The 24,602-nt window shown below is 37.8% G+C and overlaps 2 protein-coding genes across 2 annotated transcripts; one reads left to right on the top strand and one right to left on the bottom strand.

The window, feature by feature from the left end:
* Positions 1-1,852: 1,852 nt before the first annotated feature.
* LOC110850033 lies at positions 1,853-2,761 on the bottom strand. The gene is made up of 2 exons (XM_022097517.1): positions 2,634-2,761; positions 1,853-2,334 (listed from the first exon to the last, which is right to left on the bottom strand). Exons 1-2 carry the CDS (start codon positions 2,682-2,684, stop codon positions 1,915-1,917), a joined length of 471 nt encoding a protein of 156 aa, XP_021953209.1. The 5' UTR covers positions 2,685-2,761; the 3' UTR covers positions 1,853-1,914.
* Positions 2,762-3,770: 1,009 nt separating this feature from the next.
* On the top strand, positions 3,771-4,702 carry LOC110849786. Its single transcript, XM_022097234.2, has 2 exons — positions 3,771-3,956; positions 4,032-4,702. Exons 1-2 carry the CDS (start codon positions 3,906-3,908, stop codon positions 4,434-4,436), a joined length of 456 nt encoding a protein of 151 aa, XP_021952926.1. The 5' UTR covers positions 3,771-3,905; the 3' UTR covers positions 4,437-4,702.
* The last annotated feature ends 19,900 nt before the right edge of the window (positions 4,703-24,602 follow it).

Raw genomic sequence — 24,602 nt, 5'->3', positions numbered from 1 at the left:
TTCCATAATGTCCAGCTGGTAATATTGTGTATTACCGACTTGACTGGCAAGGTTGGGACAAAGCCCAACGGTTTGGTAGTCCTTACGATATATCTGCATCGGTTTAATATAAAACTGGTTAGATTTGCAAAATAGTAGATAATTTTGCGACTAATATCATGGAAAGTTTCAAACACATTAAATCTAAATATTGGCGACGCGAAAAGCTTAAACCCAGTGTTTCCGGTGCAAGTAACCACCTGCATGAAATAACTGCAAGAAACTGGTTTCTTGCAGTTATTTTGAACCTCAAGAAATGCAAGTTGCAAGAAAATCCTCCCCGCCGCTATATTTCATATGGCGGGTCGCTAGATGGCGCCTTATTTCTTGCACTTTCTTCCACCTATATTTCTTTCAGTTTCTTGCTTTGCAGTGTAAGAAAAGAAGCACACTCGCAAGAAACGAAACACTGCTTAAACCTTTATCTTTAAATTCAGTTAGGCAATAAAAATGCACAAACTATCGAAAAAAATAAAGAGACGATGACTGATTTAGAGAAGAACAAAATATTATTTACATCCTACCTAGCCCTCCGCTGTCAAATATGAGACACCATCACTGCATTGGCCGACAGGATACGTGCAAAGGTTGGGCTGCCACGTGTCCTTCACGTCGATTAATTTCGGCGTTAAGTGTTCGTCCCATGACGACGTTTTCGTACAGGTTGAGGGTGTACAAAAAAAAATCGGCACATCTCTCCAGACCGCAATGATAACGAAAAAACGGTACATCCTGCCGTCCTTGGGTGAGAATCAAATTTACTGATAATCTGAAATCCTTTGTCAGGAATTCAGCTGTTACGCCCTTCAATCCCAACGATATTTGAGTTCCGGAGCGAGAGAGAGTTGGGCGCGAAGAGAAATTGGGTGAACCAGGAGACACCTTTTTTTTCAGGAATGAGGCGATTTTTATCAAAGAAACGATCACATGGATTGCAATCGCTACAGTTAAGACGTTGGTTAGCCGTTTTAACGTATTCTCGTCGAAGGTGGACTCTGCAGACATTTTGAGGCAGTCAGGAAAGTTTAGGAGAGAAAAATATGCACATTTACGTAAAGTACGCAGTCAAATGGAGGAGGGTTGGAAGTGGACTGACCCTTGGATACAAAATCCGTTGGCATTTATTTGTCGGATTTCTGTATCGAGTATGACAGGCAGGGTTTCGATTGGTAAAAACCAAATGGACCAGAGCAATGGGATAAAGGCAATCATAGACCCAATTCATTGGACTGATTAAGGGTACTTTGTGGGTTACTCCACCAGCTATGCTAATGGAGGTGATGTCGAAAATCGAATTTTTGAAAATCCTTCAAGCATGTGGTGGTGGACCTTAAAACATGGCGAAAAATCATTATCCGCGAATGTTTAAAACATCGGTGGGCGTGGTACGAGGGGGGTGGCTTTTATTGAGATCCCACTTTTGCGCCGCCGCTATTGCACCTACATGCTCCAACTTTCACATGAACATACCTTGGCTCAATCAAAACACGGACCTTTTTCGCTTTTTTCGAAATTAGGTCATGGTGACCGTTTTTAGGTCAAAATGCAAAATCCGTCCAATTTGTCTTAATCGGGTCATGTGGGGTGTCGTTCGAAAGGTCTTGACGAGAGGATTCAGAATATATATACAAATATGCGATTAACACGGAAATATGAATGGATCATTCGTCTAGGGTCCTAGTAGATTCTAAAACTCATAGTGGGTACCCTGGACAATAAGCAGTCGGGAACCTTCCCTTGTCAGTACCCGAGCTTTCACTCATGACTTGATATTCGTAATCTACAAAATTTTGTGTATTCATACATCTTAACTGCATTTCCAATTTCTCCGTTAGTAATTTATTCAAACACAAATTTGTACAATTAGTGAATCAATTACTTGAACCATGATTTGAATATTGCTCGCACAATAATAATAATAGCTTTAACAATTTTCTTCCAGTACTTTCTCACCCAGCCCCAGAACCGAGCGGAAACTAGTTCCCTCTCATCTCCCCCCAGTAGAACATCAAGTCGGTGAGCGGCGTCCATCACTCCCTCCATGTTTTCCCCTTTTCCTCTTGCCACAATGTCCCAGGCCGCTTTAGCCTCCTTATTCATGGTAAGTTCGTTCTGTAACTCGGAATAAGCTTGCTTCGTCTCCTCGCCTTCGGTTTTGTTCGTGTAGTAGAGCTCGTCTATGTAGGAGGGGATCCTTTCCTCGATCTTCCCCTCCTGGAAGACTTTAATTGAATCCCTTTCCCCATACTCTCCGACCAGGTCTCGCGTACAGGCGGCCAAAGATTGGTATTCCGTCTTCAAATTTATATTTAAAAAAAGGATAAGACAAACATTACAAACCTCAGGTATAGCTTTGCGGGGCTGGGTTCAGGATATATATGACTAAAATAAAATTAAAATGGATTAAAATGAGGTCATGTCGAACCACTCTGTTCTGCATTTCAACTTTCTAGGGATTTCGAATTTGCTTTCAAATTTTATCCAAGTTACATTAGCATATTTAAAATTTTGACCAGATCCGACAAGTTTAAATAGATAAACAGGCGAACAGACATGAATCCCGGGTCGGTTTGGGGTGAAGTGATAAAACTTACGTCTTGTCCGAATGCCAAGGTGATGGAAAGGAGTAACGCCAATATTTTCATTTTTCACTTTATTTGGCATTTGGAAATTCTGCTCAATTATCCAGCCTCACTCATACCTAAGCGGAGTTTTTCTTTAATGTGATGAAAAGTTGGAGAAATTTTCAGCTTTTATATGCATCCAAGCTTATTATGCAACCTACTGTTGCGCAGAAGAGAGGTAAGCACATAATCCTAAGACGATGTAATAAAATGTACGCCGAAAATTTAATTCCGAGTCGTAATAAATAATTGGGCTAAAAACAATTCTCAGTAAAACGCTGGATGTGCTGATTTATTACGCTACTTCAGTTCAGTTACAGCAATACTTCCACGTAGAGCAGTGCTATTAGTTCATATACTAATTACCGTCTTTTGCGACTTACGATCATAAACGTAAATATGCATCACAAGCTCGGGTTTCAAATAAATTCAGGGCGCATATATTGCGCCTTGAAGCGTAATCTGGTAATAAAATAAGTAGTACCTAATTACCTAATTAACTTATGCAAGGCCAATTTTTCGGCAGTTTTGACATTTTTTAAGCTGTTAGAAACGCTTGTTAAATTAATCTATATTTGATAATTGAGCTCATAAATATTACGCGATCGGCCTCATTCACCCGGGATCAAACAGTTCAAAACTAGAATTTTAGAGCGGGTAATAAAATGCACAAAGGGTTCAGTTAGTCAGCATGACGCAATATTTTATACCCGGTGAATCCATTCGTTACGAAAGTTGGTTACATGATTACTGGATTAACTTGAAACGCAGTAAAGCAATAAATATGACGTCCTGATAACCCAGATTGATTGTAAACAAAATTATTAATTTCGTAATATGTTTTTCACAATTAACAATTTATCCTCATATGTATACAGTAATCCGTCCAAAATTTAATCCATACCATCCGCTAGGGCTACAAATACCGTCCGCATTTAACCAAGAATTGCTTTTTGGGACCCACATTTATTTGTTACTTATGACTCGCCGTTAAATAGTCGGGGCAGATTTTAAGGATTAACTTGGATTAGAATTCCCATGTTTTTTAACTCAATTCTGGACTACACGACGTATTAGGTTGCACAATAAGCATACATATAAGCGTCGAAACTTGAAAAGGTTGCTCCCACATCCAAGAAGACCTTTCCTTAAACAGCACTAACTGCGACCCAATTTCAATAAATTTATAATCAAATTACAAAGTACAACAAAATTTCCGAATACCGAGATCACCACTTCGCAATGAAACTATTCGTCTTGCTCATTTCTTTCGCACTGACACTTGGTCAAGATGTAAGTTCAAATCTCATTTCACCGCTAAATCTTTTTTTACCTTTTTGGTTTATTTTTCTACCTTTAAATTATAAGACTGAGTTCCAATCTTTGGGCGACTCTATGAGAAACATAATAGCAAAATATGGCGAAAAGGAGACACTTCGAGTATTCCAAGAGGGGAGGATCGAAGCGAGGATTTCTTCCTACATAGACGAACTTTTCTACAGGAATAGAACTGAGGGTGAGGAGACGAAGCGGATCTACGCTGAACTTCAGGACGCACTTTCCGATAACCGGGAGGCCAACGAGGCCTGGGACATTGTCGCGAGGGGAAAAGGAGAAAATCTCGAAGTCGTGATTGGCGCCGCCTACCGGCTTGACGCCATCCTGGGAGAAGAAGTTTCTGGATCGAGGCGAGGCTTCTGGGACTGGGTGAAGAAAAACTGGAAAACGATCGTTCAAGTCACTGTTGCCGTTGTGGAACTGTTGGTGGCTTAAAATAACTAGTTAGGGGCCAAGCAAATATTGCGTCATCAAAAATTATCGATTTTAGCAAACACACCCCCAACTTAAGTATACATAAAAGGATAATGAATTTTACCACGGGAAAGATAGCAAGACCTAAACTGCCCATCCAATAAAATGATGACGTAATATATGGCCGTACCCTATTGAATTTTACTAGTCTATTTATTCTTGAATACATGTTAACGGTTAAATTTGAAGCAAAATTAATGACAAGCCGTACATATTTTGAAGTAGGAGTGAGACATTCGCAAAGGACTTATTTTCATGAAAAATTCTAAAATGGATACAAATTGTAAAATTATTTTTATAGATTGTCATGTTCTCCGGATTATTCCCAGATCACGTATATATACGTAATCAAACATATGTATAGTATGTAACGAAATTAATCGTATAGTGTGCATGAGTTCAGAGTGTAGTCGGATCGACATTTCTTGAAATCCAATCCAATCCGACTTGGTCGGGGGTTTCAAAAAACCGATCCAATCCAATCCGACTTGGCTTGATCATAAAAAAACCGATCCGAAAAAATCCGAGCCAAACCGACTTGTTCGATACAATCCGATCCGAGTGGTCGGATTTTAAAATAATCCAATTCAATCCGACTTCGTCGGATTGAATTGACCAAAAAGCAACACCAACACCAAAAAACCGAATCCGAAATCAATTTTTCCAATGTTATAAAATGTTATAAAAAACCCTGATGACATAACCAGTCAGGTTAAATTATATGAATATTTAAATCAATTTGAATATTTATTAATACATTTTACATAGAACCGAATCATGAATGATAAAATTTGAATTACTCTCAGTAATTAACCAATAAAGATAAATTTTGGCTTATTTCATACACTCAAAGTATCAGTTCGCCCCCGTAGACCGCATAATTAAAATAAATCGACGTCGATTGTACATAGACAAACAGAACTCAGAGTTATTTCAGTTTTTGCAAAAGAATTTGCCATCCATCCTTTTCTCTTTAGTTAATTTATAACTAGCTACAATTCCGAGTTCCCAGAAAGTTCGCTGCCACCTTCTTCATTCTGATCCATTCTACAATTGTGATTATAAGTTAATGCCTTTGCTCAATTTAAAAATGATTTTTTTCTTACATTTTAAGCAAATTTGGTATGACGAGTGATTAGTGTGAATTAAAATTAAATTTATTTCCAATTTCGTGTGGAGTGAAACTGCTTGCAAAGGAAAAAAGAAGTGTTACAAAGTGTGTCTACAGTTTCCTTGTGGACTCCATTGTGGAGGGAAATCAAGAGAAAATGCGACTTTGTTATCTAAACAAGAATTGTGCAGAGTTGTGTGTGTGTGTGTGTGTGTGTTACCTTTTGAACCAAGCGCTTCACTCGATGATATGCATCACAATGCCCCATATTTACTTAACTTACATGCGAACGCCACCTAGCGGCACTTTAGGGTACCAAGTTGCATTTGTTGTTGCCGCTAGAGGGCGTTCTCCGCTGTATGTGTCAAAACGTTCTCACAACGTTGTCTAAACGTTCTTAAAACGTTCTCCAAACGTTCTTAAGATGTTCCCTAAACGTTCTTAAAACGTTCTCTAAACGTTGCTAAAACGTTCTCTAAATGTTCTTAAAACGTTCTCCAAACGTTCTTAAGATGTTCTCTAGACGTTGTCAAAACGTTCTTTAAACATCACTAAAACGTTCTTCAAACGTTCTCAAAACGTTAGCTAGCATCAGACCAACGTAATAAACCTCCCGCTGGACCAGACTTAACCCTCCCACCCGTAGAGTTGTAGCGTGACCACTGGCCTTTGCACATCCCTTGGAGTGCTCATGTGACCTGTGACCATAGCCTCATGGTCACAGTGCACGTCGGCACACCATAGAATTGTCATTGGACTTATGACCTGTATTTACACAACATGTTTCATCACCTCATAGTTTCCTTTCAAGTTATCCATACCAAGAATTGTGCAAAGTGGTACGGTTTTGAATTTAGCGGTCGATTTTATATGTCTCTCACAGTGCCCCAATAGTAGTTAAGATTTCCCGCTAGCGCCACCTATCGACATTTTGAGGTACTGGATTATAGTTTTATCCCCTAGAGGGTTTTCCTTGCTGCAAATTTTCAAACGTTATAAAAACGTTGACCAACACAAGATCAACTCCACACACCCCCAACGATGGAGGAGTGTTGCCCTTACGATCTGAGCACACCCTCTAGAGTTTGACCTCTGATCTAGGCACACCCACTACAGTCGTAACTTAACCTGTCACCTTGGTACACCTCCTGGAGTTGACTCAGACTGGGGATGGTGTTTTGCCATTAAAACTAGATGGGCTTGAATACAAGGTTGTCTCATATTGCCCAATTGTTATTAAAATTACCTACTAGCGCCACCTATCGATTTTTGAGGTATTATTAGGTTATATTTTATACCTCTAGAGGGCATTAATTGCTTCAAAGATTGTTCCCAAAGGTTGACCAGCAGAGGAAGAATGGAACGCAACCCCGTCTTCACCTTATAACATGAGCTGTACTGTAACAAGAAATACGGAAATTTCGATAATATCTTATGAAATTATTTAAGTTTTAAACCACCCATGAGACGGGCTCATAGTTCCACATTTTCATAATTGCTCCTTTTAGCGCATTATCATTGCAACTCATTCAGAGATACGCGATTATTGTATGTTTTTCTGAGATAAAGGATTATTATTTTTCCGGGATTAGATTAATCCGTGATTAGTTAAGTAATTGAATTTCGTCAGGATTAAGGATTAATTCACAATGTCTTTGAATTCGCGATTAAGCAGGGTTTCGAGTGGTAAAAGCTAAATTGACCAGGGTATCGGGAAAAAGTGAGAAAAAGGCTCTTTTTACCACCCACTAAAATCAGTGGGAAATGGAGAAAAAGTTCAAAACCATTCAAAAGTGGCCGCATTATATACCATAGTTTTCTGAATTTCATGGAGATGACGAATATGAAGTCAAATTCCGAAAATGTTGAGGATGAAAAAATTTACCCTTCACCATAACTAAATACATGAGCCCCCATATTTTCCCATTTTGGACTGTTACATACCATTTTTCCCCGGTTTTTCCCACTTCTTCCCACCTGCCGTGGCAAAAATAGTTTTGGACGGGAAAAACGAAACCCTGGGATTAAGGATAAATTAATCCTGATTAATTTGTGCTTAAGGATTAATGGAATTTTTATTTTAATGAATTTAACCATGACAGTGGCGTCTTATATATTTATGTATGTCAATGCTATCTGAAATTTGGTACTAATCGACATGTGACGGATATCTTCAGGTTTAATTACATCTCAAATATGCTGTCATTCGAAAGATTTTATATAGGGGAATTCCCTAAGGGGATAGCATGTGTCTTCTAAAACTAAAAAAACCGATGTACAGGTGCACTTAAAAGAGTTAGGTAGGCTGTTCGAAAAACATCAAGTCCACATCTATGCATGACCGCGAGAGAAATTTTGCTTTGGGAACCCGCTAGTCGGGCTTTAAATACTAGTTTGCAATACGAGGGAGAGGGCAAGAACTAATGGGTGATGTGAAACTGAGAGCAGTCGAGTCGGACTAGGATTTTTACTTTTTTAAATCCAATCCGATACGATCCGACTTTATCCGGTCCTAAAAAATCCGACCCAATCCAATCCGACATCATAGTGTACTAAAAAAATCCAATCCAATCCGACTTTCTCAAATATTTTTCCAATCCAATCCAATCCGACACGGTCGGATTGGATTGGACTCGGTTAAATCCGCGAAAGTCGGATATCCGACTACACTCTGCATGAGTTTCACTCTTTCTGTAATGACTCATGCTGGCTTTCAAATTTTAACATTATTTTTTTAACATTTATTCATCATGTTCATTAAGGTCGGGGTACGCGTACTCCGGAATACGAAGTACGCGGTCGTAAAAGTTGTACCACACTTTTCACGTTATTACCAAATGCGGACTCCGTTACGCTTTCGTGATGACGAGCAGTGACACAGTTTGGGTCAAACAATGATCCTGCACTTTCAGGAAGGTCGTCCCCTCGGCGTAACTGTTTCCAAATTTGATCCTCAGAGGTCTCAACGATTTAAAGCATCTCGTTACACTGCGTTCCTTCTTTTGTCCGCTACGTGGTTTCCAATACTTCCACATGTCTACGATCTCCTTCGACCTCACGTTCACCATGGCGGCTGCCTGGAACATGAGCAGATTTAGGGTGAAAGCATCCGCCGTCAACAAACTGAACAGAAGAAGGTCCAGTACTCCAAGTTCCAATCGGAAGGCAATGAGGGCATAGATCGAGAAAGTTTGCACCAATGGTCCCGCCAAAGTGAGGAGGAGCATGATTCGCCTTTGGACACACTCATTCAGCATTACCTCCAAGATGGTAAGCATACGGTAGATTTGAACCACGTCATTGACCCGATTAGCCAAATGGTTCCCATTTAAATATCCATGAAGCAACCTGCAATTACCAAGCATAAATTATTTTTGACAGTGAACAATATTTTAGAGAAATCTGAAATTATCATATTATTTAACAAAGTACTCCCAGTTTTGGCAGAAAATTAAAGTCCAATAATTAATTTGTTTGACCTGAGTAAATAATCTTTACTAAGGACACGGTTAGTTTTTTATTAAGGTTGTTGGGGATTCCTAATTTCTGCTTTATTATAGCGACTGTATCTTGATGACTGATTTTCTACAAAAGAAAATCAGTCGTGTTATAATTCATACCCACGCTTTTAAATACATATGCACTGTCGACAATACCTGGTCACATTAATTCAATTACTACCAAATGAATTAAAAATGATTGAATAATTCCACATTTAAAAATAAATGAATGGATATCATAAATATATGTGATAATTTTATTCTTGGCACTTAAATTTGGCACCTAAAAACTCAGAATTGGCGCCATGTAAGGGGAAACACTCCAAACAGTGTTTAATTAATTTAATTTTTAATCCAAATTTAATTTTTAATACGCGGTCAGAATTTTACATCCACGGTTAGCTTCCAATTTTGATAATGATCACTACTTATGTAAATATATGCATATGCATATGTAAGGTAGTATTTCTACGTCGAGTAAACTCAAGCGTCCAGTTGTGAAATTCTTTATAAACAAACTTCAGTTGGGTTCATGAGTGTTTAACGAGCGAGACAGTTCGATGGCTGTTAAAAATTTAGGTATATGTAAGTTCACTAGTCAGCATTTTCAAGTTGTTCGCATATTAATGTGTGTCACCTTTGTGAACATATATTCCCCGATGATGTTAAATAGTGGAACGAATATTGAAGCGATTTTTGATGCCAACATTTACAAAATAAAATTGTAAACATTTTGGAAGAAAATTCAATATCCAAATTTGTTGATGAAGTAAACAGGTTCGTAATTGTGTAATAATTTTTTCATAAGTATTACTGGAGGAATTAAATTGGACATAATGTCGTCAATACCTCCCTCTTTATGGTTGAGGCAAAAAAGGTAGCCGGTGGGAGCACAGTTTTGAGTTTTGTCCCATACCAGGCAGTATAAACTCTTAGTCTCTAGCTGTGTTAAGTTCTGGCCAGCAAACGATCAAAATAAATACAAACAGAATTTAGAAATTTTCACAGACAGCCAAGTTTCTTAACATTTGGCCAATCGTCTATCTTTTTTCCCTCTACTCATAGCCATTTTTGGGAATGACCACCATCTATGCAAACACATACATCCTTCGTTCCATTGATTTTCCCGAAAAAAAAGAAAATACCTAAGGAAGTTTAAAGAATCCTTGTACGTGAAAAACTTTCAGCACAAACTGAATACCCAAAACCGAATGCATGATAACCAATCTGGTCCTCAACACTTCTTGATTTTTTCATTATCGAAACATAAACTAAAGCTACAACTCATAATTTATAAGTTGTAGTTTTAGTTTATGTTTATATGTTATAAATATTAACATATCTTGATCCCAATTGTACAGTTTATGAGATTTTGCATGATGAAATTAGACGGAAGCTCGAGATCAATAGAAATCCAATCACGGTATCATCAAATATACTGCAGAATGTGTTATCATTGTAACAATTTACCTTTTCAGCATCGTCACATTGTTTAAGACAGTGGCAATTCCTGCAGTCAAGAGTCCAAATACGTAGAAGCAGGCACCCGACATGACTTCAAGTGCGAAATAGAATTCAACCATGAGAAGGAGTGGCCAGTACAAAGGATGGATTGTCCGCGTTTTTATCAAATCCTGAACCCAGAAATGGTGGGATGCACGGATTCAGAGTGATTATGATCGGTATGGCCAAACTGAAGGCGACATAGGTGGCAGGAATCAATGGCCAAAGCATAAAGTTCGTCAGCATGTCGATCTTGCGTTTCCGAAAGGCTCGATCTGTGAAAGAATAGAAAATATGACAATCTTCTTCATTGGGGAATATATTGGGAAATGGAGAATGAATATATAACTATAGTATAGTTTGTGCATTTGTATGTATTTTATGAGTAGAACTTCTCCCCAGAACGGAATAGAACAGCCGACCCCGCGCAGGTTACATGTGAACCTATTACAGACAAGTCAAGAACACTGGCATACCGGATGCTAGTGTTCTTGAGTTGTCTTCAATAAAGAGGAGTACCAAGACAGTAACCGTATGCCGCATGCGGTTACTGTCTTGGAACTTGGTCCGCGTAATTATCGGTGTTATGTATGTACACATCCAATATTAAATACGTAAGGAGTAGTTGCATTATACATTAAAGGTGAGTGTGATTTATAAATCCCTGCTTTGACTGATCAAATGTAATGTTCTTTCATTTTGTAAAACCCCATATGAATTTACAATCGCAAGTATATATAGAGGTTTGGAAGTATATAAATGTTACTTTGCGTTAACGCACCGGTGTTGTGTTGTGTGTAGTGTTGTGCACAACACTCAGCAGTCATCCAATATTAATGCGCTATACTAATAACAAAAATCGCATATAACTTACACTTTGCCAGTACTTGTCCCATTGTTTTTGCTGACTCCACAAACAATGGGATAGCCTTGTAATCAGTAAAATCCATTTTAACAATAATTGATCCAGTATAGACAACCAGGAACAGGGCCGTTTGGATTTTGGTTCTAAATTCTATCCGACTTGCCATCACAGTCTTGACACGGAACACCATTATGATGTTGTACACGAGAAGCAGCATCCAGCGCCCTCTTATCGAAATGAGTTCGGTTCTGGACCTCCGGCCTCGAGCATTGTCAGATTTTCTATCCCATTTGTACGGAAGCTTTAATATTCGTGCCTTCTCAAAGTAGATAATGCAGGATTTAAAGAGCTTGAACAGTTTTGTAAGGTCCATTTTTCTGGAATGAGAAAAAAAACATGGGAATGAGTAGTCGTCTTATGCATGTGGGTCGTTCGTCACCATGAAGCAAAGACTGATACGTACCTGCATGCGCATCATTTTTGTATCCAATTTTTTAATATGTTCTCCTAGGTTCCGTAAAATATTGATAAAGTTGGCAGCCTCTTACTCGTTTCGGCAATGTTTAGTGGAAACAATAGACACTGAAATGTAAATATGTAGAGGGGGAAACGAAACTCACTTTATTAAACGAACATGGTTTGCTATATTTTCTAGTTTAATGGAAGATCGCAAATAGAGGCAAGCAGTGCTCCGCATGAATCCGAATCCGGATTCCGAGTCGGATTCGACTCTCGAATCTGACTCCGAATCCTTATTTCTGGGATTCAATACTTTCGAATCCGAATCCAGAGTTTGCGGGATTCGGATTCGAGCGAATCCGGATTCGTGTGAATCCGAATCCGACCGTCATGGGATTCGAATCCTTCATGCTTATGACAGTTGCAAGTTTTCAATCAGCATTTTCAAATCACCCTGCGTTACAACTGGTGGCGACTTTCTCACGGACTTTGTGAGAGAATTTAAGTGATATTATTTCAGATAATTTATAGACCGAATCAGGGCTTGTATTCATGTGCCCAGCGCAAACGGTTGGACGTTTTGAGTTCAAATTCTTATTGTGTGGGTATTCGAAGGTGGGAAAAATCATCGGTCCAGTGTTTGCCCGCAGAGGTGAGATGGGCATCCAACGCACAATGAGATGGTCACCGATTTGGCTTAATTTATCAAATTAAGTGGCCCAAGTCAATTCAACCAACTTCTCTTCAGGCAGTTTATGACGGTTCGAATTAGTCAAAATATTCGAGGTGAAAGTTGAAAAATGGGGAATTTTTCCATTTGAGAGGTTCGGAAGTGGAGTTTTCTTTCTCCATGTGGTTAAAATTACATATTTTTCAACTTTGACCTTAAATACTTTCACAAATCCCAACTATCGCACAAACTGCCCAAAGTAACGTTGGCTGCAGTAACTTGGACAACTCAATTTCAAAATTTAAGCCAAATCAGAGAGTCACACTTCACACAATCGCATTGTTAGTCGGATTAAACATAACCCAACCCACCCGACTTAAGGTTGGGAAAGTCAATGCTAAATTTGGACTGGGTCAGATGCCAAACCGTAGTCGTAGGATGCTAAAATTTGGTATACACTACGTTGCTTATAGGCTAAAATGGAAGAGCAGGAATTGAAACTTGCACAATTTTCAATTTGAGATCCTATTGGGTTATCCATATCAATTTTTTGACTCATCCATTCGAGGAAAGGAAATTCTCGTCAACCCGAATTTAATAATATGGGATTCGACTAGGATTCGAATCCGATGAATCACCACGAATCAGAATCCGACTCCAGGATTTGGAGGATTCCAAAATTCGAATCCGAATCCCATGGTTGTGGGACTCGGATTCGTGCGAATTCTGATTCGAATGAATCCGAATCCGGAAAAATCGGAGTCATGCGGAACACTAGAGGCAAGTTAGTAATTCCTGGATTAGGTTAGGTTTTCGAAAAACACGGCCAATATTAGATGCTTAAGTGGGCTTACATAGTTACTAAGTATTTACAAACGAGCACATTTCAATGCGTTGTAAGAGTTGACACGCAATCATTAACTTTTAATCATGAACATTCTTAAATTGGCCTGATAAATCCTTAGTGATCCACATATCTCAATATCGTCACTTCATATTTATTTAATGAAAGTATGCTCAATATTGAGCGATGCTGGGCACCGAACACGGTACCTAAATAAATACATACAGAAGCAGCACAAGCATAATTTTCATGATTACTTGGTTGGATATGTTGTCCCTGACAACTTGTCATATAAAGTACGTATATGCTTAATCCTCTTGATATCACATTTCCAACTATACCTCATTCATGGGGCAAATCAAGCAACTTGACCCCTCGAACTTATTGAGCCCTCGAACGTAACCCTAGAAGGTTACAGAGGTTAATTTTGACCTTGCCTTTAATTTAACTTGTGTTGAGAAAATCGAGATGTGCAACAAATCAAAAAATTGGGATAATCTAACCAAGGGGCATTTTGTTATCATAACAAAACCCAACGCCCAACATTATTGGGCGTGCAATGGCCTTTGGACACAATGCATTATATAAGCAAATAAAACCTCAAGTCCATTTCCTCTGGTCAGCTAAAACCTAAAAAAGTTCTAATGTTATAAAAAAAATTAAAAAAACAACCATACAAATGATGAATTCCTGTATTTTTTAACACCAGTCAGAAACTTGCCAAAAATCTTGAAAACTTGAACTTGTGGACAAGTTTTAATTGTTTGATAACGCAAAGTTTGGTAAAATTTACAAATTACTTATATGAACTTCTTGTAACAAGTCGATGGAACAAGGGAAGCTTTTGCATCTGGCACATGTTAATTTATTAATGATTTATTCAGTTATCGTGAAATCAGCGTTACAAACACGTAAGAAGCTTGGGTGAAAATGATCATGTATAGAATTGGCTGGTCTTTATGCATAGTCACTTTATGCATATAAAACGTCCATAATTCTGCATAATTCTAAAGCATTTACGCATATTGCATTCGACATAAAAAACTATGCATAATTTATTACATATTTTGTTATGTTTACAAATATTAACTTTTAACTTTTTATGTGGAAAATTTTATATAAAAATTTTGTATCCAATCTTAGCAAGTTGTGCATAATTTGGCATAATTATATGAACAAATTCCATGCATAAAAACCGGCCAATTGTATGCAGGGTTTTCACCAACGAGAAGAGGGCATATCTGTAAAAATCGGGATTTTTCGGTCACACAATTTCCAGATATCCCTCTGCTACGTAATGAAGTAAATAAATTCAAATTCAAAACAAGATTGAAGAAAATCAGCCCGCAACTCGGGAAAAATCAATTAAAAGATCTCATCAACAAAATTACATATACTGGTCGCCGAATGAGGTGTGGAATCTTTAGCTATATACCAATTTTGAGTGACAGGTGATTTATGATGTTCATACATACATACATTACATACAGATATGATAAAGCAACTAAGGTAAAGATTAAGGGAACCCGAGCACTTTGAAATTTGGCAACGGACTAGTCAAAAAACAGTTTTAGGAATCCAAATTTTTGGTATAATATTACAAATATATCGAACTACGAATCCTCAAAATTTCATAAATATTCAGTGGCAAACAAATTTCCTACACGTTTTCAAAGCGAAGAATTCGCAAAATGGGTTTTGTGTAAGTATCATAATTCGTTTCTCAAACATAAGGAGAATGCATGACTACTTTTCAAGGAAGAGTGGTATATTCCGGCAAAAATTAAGACATACATAAACAAGTATGTAGAATCCGAAAATGTCAACCTCAAAAAAGCAGAATGAAAATAAAACACCATAATGACCCCATGAAAGTTAAAAACGATTAATTTGTTTCTTGAAAAGTTCCCATGAACGTCCGTGTCCGGTGTGGCGAAGATGTTGTAAACCAATACAAAGTAGTTGCATCATATGAAAGCTCATAAATTGAGGTCAAAGCGTATTTAACAAAATGTTCAGAAAAATACCCGGAAGGTCAAGAAAAAATGGTGAACGCAACACGTCCCAAGCTTTGCAGCAAAATTTCTCCAAAAGGTTTGAGCATTCACGACGAGTCATACTTGTTTAAAACCCGGAACAAAAATCCGGGAAGGACATTTTCTTACCCCAAATATCCTAATCTAGTGAAAATCAACGAGAAACTAAAATGCTTTTCAAAATTTCCGAAGAAATCTCCAGTTTAGTAGGCGTTAGATTAGTTTGGTCATATTTATGACCCTTGCGTCTATGATGGTTTTATGAACGCAACAATTGATTTCAGTGAATGTGTGATAGGTCATCTAATTCCCCACATTATGAGGTATAAAAAAATATGACATATAAGTTTTTGACACGACTATGCTAAAATCTACAATGCAACATCCATCTAGGAAGAAATCGAGAAAAATATCAATTTGATGCTGAAAAATGAAAACCTCCTCTACATCCTTCATCTTTATCAAAAAAATAAAATGTGGACCCTATGTAAGAAAAAATACTTTTAGGTTCGCGAAACAGTCGATACTCTAAGAAAATTTGGGTTCTGATTGGAGAAAATTAACAATGAATTTGCAAAGTCTTCCCAAAAAGAACTAATGAAGGATGTGAAGAAAAATATTAAAAACGAAGTGGATAATGGATTAAAGTATTCTATGTTTACGCATATAGTGAACAGTAATATTTGTAATATCCTAGCAAAATTTGAGATTTTTAGAATCATTTTTTGACCCTTTAAAGGTCAAAAACCCAAGTGATCGGGTTCCCATAATGCTTACTATATCTGGGATCAAGAATATGTAACTTTTTTGAAAATCCAAGCAAAATTGGATTTTTGGCGAAGATTTTAGTGCGGCTAGTCTAGCATTTGGCGCCCCTTTGAGTGGGTGTGGCGGGCGCAAATGGGGCCATGCACAGTGGGCCAGGTATCATAAATTTTGGCCAAAAATACAATTAAGCCTGAATGTCTCAGGTAGCCCCATACATGGGGTACCATTGGAAAGGTCTCGGCTGGAGGATTCAGAATATATATACTTTGTGGGGTCTGGGACCACCCCCTGAGTATTTAGAGACCGAAGACTATTATGGAGTTTGCGTCGATCTACTGCAATGTTAACTCTCAATCTCCTCCTGTGTTAACCTGTATATACCTGGAAACCTAAAATTCAAAAATATTCGTCGGTCTCTAAATACTCAGCGGGTGGTCCCAGGGCCCGCAAAGTATATATATTCACAATCCTCTTGCCTAGACCTTTTCAAAGATACCCCATATGTGGGGACTTGACCTGCTGACCTTTGACGGGTTAAAACAAGGTCATGCAGGTCGAATTTCGGTTTGAAGGTAACTTGAACATTGTTCAGGACCATCAGGGCTAGAACATATCAAAAAATCAGCCAAATCGAACCGGCGAACATTTTGCCATGCGTTGTGGAAACTTAGTGTTTGGGAAATCAAACCCTGATGGAGGCTTTATATTTGCATGTAATAACTTTTGTTTGACAATTTCATCAAATATGGGTTAATATAAACCAGCAGTTCATCACAAGGTGCTAACAATAACGAAATGAAAAGTCGTAGCAAAGAAATTCCACCTCGCGCTGCGAACTAATTATTTTAAAGTCATCCAACTGGGGATGGCCTAGTTCAAATTCTGCTTGATGGACGCAGCAGAATATACTCCCGACACGGGCGGATCAGTTAGAAGATGTCCAAGCCCTATATCCGTAATGTATTATGAAAAGTTTGTTAATTTGTTTTCTTTATAATGGTTTCAACACTGGCCATTATATTTTGCATGGATAACTAGTTGGTTATGGAGAACACGATGGCATACGTCTGTTACCAATTCTAGATAGTGCCTTAATGGCCAAATGTATGGATCCTGGCCCATTGTGCATTGGACGGAAATAAATTTGAAATGTAAAAATGAATCGGATTGCTGAACTTCTGTCAAATTTTTTGCGAGGTAATCGGTTCCTTAAGCTCGCGGCAAAAATTGGCAAAAATTTGTAAAAGTATCGCACAAGTTTATGAATTTGAAAAAAAGTTCCAAATAATTTGCAAAAACAAGTTTCATAAACACAAATGGGGCCACCTTCATGCAGCCTTGATCCCTAATAATTTGATCTTGGAAAGTCTTTACATAGAGAAAACCACGAATAATCTGAATCAAGACAGGGGTATGAATGTAAATCCCATTTGGTCATCACCTATGTTACCCTTGCTCGATAACCAATGACAACTAAACATTAGACTAGCTTCAGCTAAACCGGTACCTGGTCCTGACAGTGTTGTCACGAAACAGAAAACGCTCTTACGCGTGTCTAATGAAATCAAAAATTAGTGTACACATGTACGAGCATTTTTTCTCAAGATGCCCCAAACTTTTCATATTGCCCCAATCGCTAGGAACACTGATTTTGACGCTACTAGCATTCCGATTTTCTTCAAACTTGGCATGCAATCCTTATTTAAGGTCGGTCAGAGCGTTCCAGAGAATTGACCGTCTACGCTGAAATTTATAAGGCCAACTACCTGAAATTTTTGGTACTTTTTTTTAGTTTTTTCAAAATATTTCCAAAATATATGAAACGGTATCGTTCTAGCGTCATATCTCTACAGAAACCCTATATTCTGCGTCGAACGCCGTTGGGTAGAACATCCTAGCTCAATTATTAAGGGTACTTTGTAGGAACATTGGTTTAGACAAATATTCGTACAAAGTACCCTTAATGCTAAAATTATTCATTACCATCTTTTGGATCAGTCCGGATTTTTGATATGTTGCAAATATTTAGTTGTAAAACAATATTTAAATTTAAATTCAAGTCGAATTTGACCTGCGTGACCTAATTTCCGGGGTCAAGAGGATAAGTCGGGAGGTCAAGTGAATAATTTTAGCATTAAGGGTACTTTGTACGAATATTTGTCTAAACCAATGTTCCTACAAAGTACCCTTAATAATTGAGCTAGGAGGTTCTACCCAACGGCGTTCGACGCAGAATATAGGGTTTCTGTAGAGATATGACGCTAGAACGATACCGTTTCATATATTTTGGAAATATTTTGAAACAACTAAAAAAAGTACCAAAAATTTCAGGTACTTGGCATTATAAATTTCAGCGTAGACGGTCAATTCTCTGGAACGCTCTGACCGACCTTTAATGGGGATTGCATGCCAAGTTTGAAGAAAATCGGAATGCTAGTAGCGTCACAATCAGTGTTCCTAGCGTTTGGGGCAATATGAAAAGTTTGGGGCATCTTGAGAAAAAATGCTCGTACACGTGTACACTAATTTTTGATTTCATTAGACACGTGTAAGAGCGCTTTTGGTTTCGCGACAACACTGTCAGGACCAGGTACCGGTTTAGCTGAAGCTAGTCATTATTATTGTCTGTGAGTGTATGTAATCTCAATTCTGCCTGTTAATTTCCAAAATATTATTTCTAACAAAGTTACCTGATGATGATACAAGTGTGGCTTCGAAAGCTTGTAATAAATTTGCTTTATACCTACAGCCATGTCTTCCGAGAATTCTACTCTTTGATCCCAGCAGATGATCGAATATACTTGTGCGGAGGAGGAGTTCAGCGCTTCTCCCTCGATGGACTCCACTCGTCATTAGCTTTTCACAAAAGTCGTCACAACTTGACGAAAAGTTAGTTTTGCACGGAAATTCCTTCAGTTCACCGTCGAAGTCGTCCATTGTGCTCATTTTGGTATAGGTGTCAACCCTAGACTCAACCGGCACCTCGAAAGTATCTCCTGTAAGTGTAAATATAAGGAAAATACTCATGTTCTAGAAGCCAGTAGGTCAATTTCAACAAAAATTTTCTCCGATGAAGCAGTGACCCTGACGTATTTATATGCACCACCAACCATAAGTTGCTGGACCCCACGTGAAGCCGCTGCCCTGACTTTCTTTCCGAAAACTACAAAACAGATTTTGCAAGGTTTTCGACTGCTTAAAAACTAGTTACTTTCCAATTTAATTTCAATATAGACAAACCTTATGGGGATGTTGATTAATTACAATATATTTTTCTGAAATTTGTTCAGTTTGTTTCAATCGGACCGCAATTAGGAAGATTTGGAGCATTTTACTCCTGGCTGTCATAATTCATGTTTTTGACTTTTCGCCTTCTGTGAAAATTTTGGCGTAATGAGAGCGAACTAGCTAAGCCCAAAAAGTATTTTTCTTGGGAATGAAGCTTATGGTATAGGGGTTCCAAAATTCCTTGGATGCAGTTTTTAAATTACGCATTGCGGTCCAGGCGTTCGGTTGTAATACAGTTTGAAACACATATCAATTCTTGAATAAATTACGGAACTATTAAAGGAATAAATTAATCAAGTTCAGTATAATCGCAAATTAATCCACATTAATTTCAGCACAAATCCAATTGTATGAAGTTCGGCTATTTTAATATCACAAGCTAAAATTGATGAAGACCGTGGACGGACATCGTGGTTTGGCGTTCTTTTGATAAACTTTTTTCCCAAACTATTCCGACAAAAAACTTTTGTATTCACACGAGGATATTAAGTTTATTTTTGTTATTGTTAAACCTTTTACACGTTTTTACGCATGCTCCATACGTTTCATATCAAATCTCAATATTTCTCATATATCTCGTACATATTTCTCATCGCATGTCCTATTGAGATGATTGATGTATATCATTAAGTAAATCTCACAAGGTGCCATATACCACTTGCAACCATGGTGAGGCTGATGTTCATTGGTATTTAGATCAATTTTACGTTGTAGGGTGAGGGTATGTATTCTATGAAGGTTGAGATATCGTCACCTAGCTAAAGATATATAAGCAAGGCAGAACTAATTTTAAATGGGAACACCTTTTACATATATGCGTCGTTTGTTCTACCCACGTTAAAACATGTGTATGCAAACTAAGACTAACAAATAAGTTTGTAAGGTTGTAAGTTTAAGTATTTGTAACCATGTGTATGCAACAAGTTATGTAAATTTGCAATGACCTGGTTTAAACTAAATCTTGAAAATCCTGTTATCCTCTGCACCAGACTTAAATAGTTGAGTTTGGCCCAATTTGTCGTCTGATACTGATCGTTTTTAGTTTTTTTTTGGTCGCTTAAGATTTTGGGGAATTGAAACCCTTTATTTCGCACAATGAGAAAATTATATTCGATACAATTGTTAAATAAAATAAGGTAGCATTTAAAAAGTTAGAAGTCATGTATGAATAAAATAAAAAAGTATTGTTAACCTGTACTATAGGTATAAAAAACCAGTATGCAAAGTGTCCTGCAAATATTTTTCTACTTGTACATATGTAGTTGTATGTGCAGGTCGGCAGACTTTTGATGAAACATACTCAGGAGGGAAACTTACGAGGTTGTCAGTGACCGATCTGCTTGAAATTTTTACCAAAGATAGTTTGACATGAATGAACCTTACCTCTGGAAGGTTTTGACTCCATGGCCACAAACGGCTGAGAAATAAATTTCGAAAGTTTCAAATTTTCTCCTCAAGGGATGCCATTCTATCTGAGCTCACTCTAGTTCTATGGGGAGGATTTGGTAATGCTTATAAGCATTGGAATTTTGAAATTGAGCCAGTCTTGCAAATCTTTACCGATCTTCAAAATTCGAAATGTTTTGGAAACTTGGGGTCATGGACTAGAATATATAATTTCAAATTTTTGAAATTTGACCTCATTCGCCTGTTATCAAGGTCACAAGGTCAAAAATAACCACATTTCCATGGTTCGCAAAAAATGATTGTCACCAAATTTTAATGAAAATTTCGAAATTAAAAAACTTGGGAAGCGTCAAAATATGACCAGTGGTGCTTGTAAAAAATTGTGGGTGGGGTTAGGGGTGTGGAAAAAATAAACCAGGTTTAAATTAGTGAATTTTACCGCATGAGAGTCTAAGAAATATCAAAATTCTACCAGGGACACACCCTCTGACGACGTTTACATTAGCGGATATGATTATTCAATCCCCACCCACAGGGGGTGTGCCCATCAGCGCTTTCGGCGTTAATAACTTCAATTACCTAGTGCGACACCAATAACTTATCGGGATGGAATGGGGACCCTGATGGTGACGTCCAATCACAAAAAAACACACCCCCAAGTGGGTGTGCCTTAGGGAACTTTGGGTAATACCTTTATAAAGCATGTCACGCGACGCAAATAATTTATCTGAATATAAAGGGAACCCCTATTATCACGTCCAATTACAATTATCCAGAACCACACCCCCAAGTGGGAGTGGTTCTCAACGACTTTTTGACGTTCACAAAGGCACATCATATGATGCACGTAGCGTATCCCGTCACAATGATAGGGTCTAGACGGCATTTCAAATATGTAAAGCCACACGCTCGGTGGGTGTGGTTCGCAGCGAATTTTCCCTCTTATCAGATCCATGTCATGTGACATGTCATTTTTCTCAGCTCGATTTGTCGATCTTAACTAAATAGCTTAAACGTACGAACTTAAAATATTCGTACTATATATTCATACGCGGGCCAACTAGAACATAAATTTAAAGGGGAATAAAGAAATCAACTAAAAGGGTTCCCGAAACAGAGGTCGACGCCGCCGACCCTACGCCGCCGCCGACAAAAGTTCGGAGCCGATTTTATTTTTGCCTTAATACTAACATTTTGGTCGAATCATAATTTGGAAAGTCGATATTTTGTTCGAAACCAGACTTTTCGTTATATGGTCTATTGTTCTCTTTTTGATGCATTCACTATGCGTATGCATGACGAAATTTTATTCACTTTTGTTCAGACGAATTTTGAGTTGTTACTTTTTGGAGATTTTTTGGTTGTTTGGTACAGCCAAATGTACAGCCTGAACCTTACTTCATTGCGTGCATGCCCTTGAATTTATTAATATTTTAAAAATCACAACTTTCCAGGAAAGCGTAGAAAATTTTACCAGAAATTAAGGGTGATTCTTAAAACCTTTCCAATCAAAAAATTTTCAATTTATTTCAAAAAATTTAAAAAAATTCCAAAGATTGTTCGATTAAAGATTGTTCGATTTTAACCTTATTACCGACTTATTTGCTCAGGATTTCATGGAGAAAACGAATATGAATTCGTTTGAATATGAATATGAATTCTTAGATTTTGAAAATGTCGAGGTTTAAAGAGTTGTTTCGGATCGCCCCAAACCACAGTTTCTCCCATTTCTTCCAGTTCCCACTGAGTTTAGATGGTGGTAAAAAGTGCCTTCTTCCCACTTTTTCCCACTGCTCTGGTCAATTTGGTTTTTACCAATCGAAACCCTGTACATATATTTGAAGCTACTAAATCACCAAATGATTTAAGAAAATAGTGTGTATGGTAAAAGCCAATTTCGTAATTTTCGAATAAATGAACGAATATTTGAACAATTGAATAAACGAATGCATACTTGAATGAATGTTTGAATGAATGAATGTGTGATTGAATGAATGTGTGATTGAATAAATGAATGAATATTTGAATGAATGTTGTCCATACTAGATGCTAATGAATGAATAATTGAATGAATAATTTCTCGTTGAACACGTATTTATATTCTTAATCCTCTTGCCAAGACCTATCTAACGATTCCCCTATCATGGAGCTATGTGAGACTATTTACAGAGAAATCTGGCAGATTGCGTATCTTGAGAACCACTCCCACTGGGGGGCGTAGTTCGTAAGTTTAAGCTATTTAGTTAAGATCGACAAATCGAGCTGAGAAAAATGACATGTCACATGACATGGATCTGATAAGAGGGAAAATTCGCTGCGAACCACACCCACCGAGCGTGTGGCTTTACATATTTGAAATGCCGTCTAGACCCTATCATTGTGACGGGATACGCTACGTGCATCATATGATGTGCCTTTGTGAACGTCAAAAAGTCGTTGAGAACCACTCCCACTTGGGGGTGTGGTTCTGGATAATTGTAATTGGACGTGATAATAGGGGTTCCCTTTATATTCAGATAAATTATTTGCGTCGCGTGACATGCTTTATAAAGGTATTACCCAAAGTTCCCTAAGGCACACCCACTTGGGGGTGTGTTTTTTTGTGATTGGACGTCACCATCAGGGTCCCCATTCCATCCCGATAAGTTATTGGTGTCGCACTAGGTAATTGAAGTTATTAACGCCGAAAGCGCTGATGGGCACACCCCCTGTGGGTGGGGATTGAATAATCATATCCGCTAATGTAAACGTCGTCAGAGGGTGTGTCCCTGGTAGAATTTTGATATTTCTTAGACTCTCATGCGGTAAAATTCACTAATTTAAACCTGGTTTATTTTTTCCACACCCCTAACCCCACCCACAATTTTTTACAAGCACCACTGGTCATATTTTGACGCTTCCCAAGTTTTTTAATTTCGAAATTTTCATTAAAATTTGGTGACAATCATTTTTTGCGAACCATGGAAATGTGGTTATTTTTGACCTTGTGACCTTGATAACAGGCGAATGAGGTCAAATTTCAAAAATTTGAAATTATATATTCTAGTCCATGACCCCAAGTTTCCAAAACATTTCGAATTTTGAAGATCGGTAAAGATTTGCAAGACTGGCTCAATTTCAAAATTCCAATGCTTATAAGCATTACCAAATCCTCCCCATAGAACTAGAGTGAGCTCAGATAGAATGGCATCCCTTGAGGAGAAAATTTGAAACTTTCGAAATTTATTTCTCAGCCGTTTGTGGCCATGGAGTCAAAACCTTCCAGAGGTAAGGTTCATTCATGTCAAACTATCTTTGGTAAAAATTTCAAGCAGATCGGTCACTGACAACCTCGTAAGTTTCCCTCCTGAGTATGTTTCATCAAAAGTCTGCCGACCTGCACATACAACTACATATGTACAAGTAGAAAAATATTTGCAGGACACTTTGCATACTGGTTTTTTATACCTATAGTACAGGTTAACAATACTTTTTTATTTTATTCATACATGACTTCTAACTTTTTAAATGCTACCTTATTTTATTTAACAATTGTATCGAATATAATTTTCTCATTGTGCGAAATAAAGGGTTTCAATTCCCCAAAATCTTAAGCGACCAAAAAAAAACTAAAAACGATCAGTATCAGACGACAAATTGGGCCAAACTCAACTATTTAAGTCTGGTGCAGAGGATA

Source organism: Folsomia candida, unplaced genomic scaffold (assembly GCF_002217175.1).
Source record: "Folsomia candida strain VU population unplaced genomic scaffold, ASM221717v1 Fcan01_Sc005, whole genome shotgun sequence".
Taxonomy (NCBI): Eukaryota; Metazoa; Arthropoda; class Collembola; order Entomobryomorpha; family Isotomidae; genus Folsomia; species Folsomia candida.
Note: the sequence above shows the minus strand (reverse complement) of the source record. Positions and strands in the feature narration are given on the sequence as shown.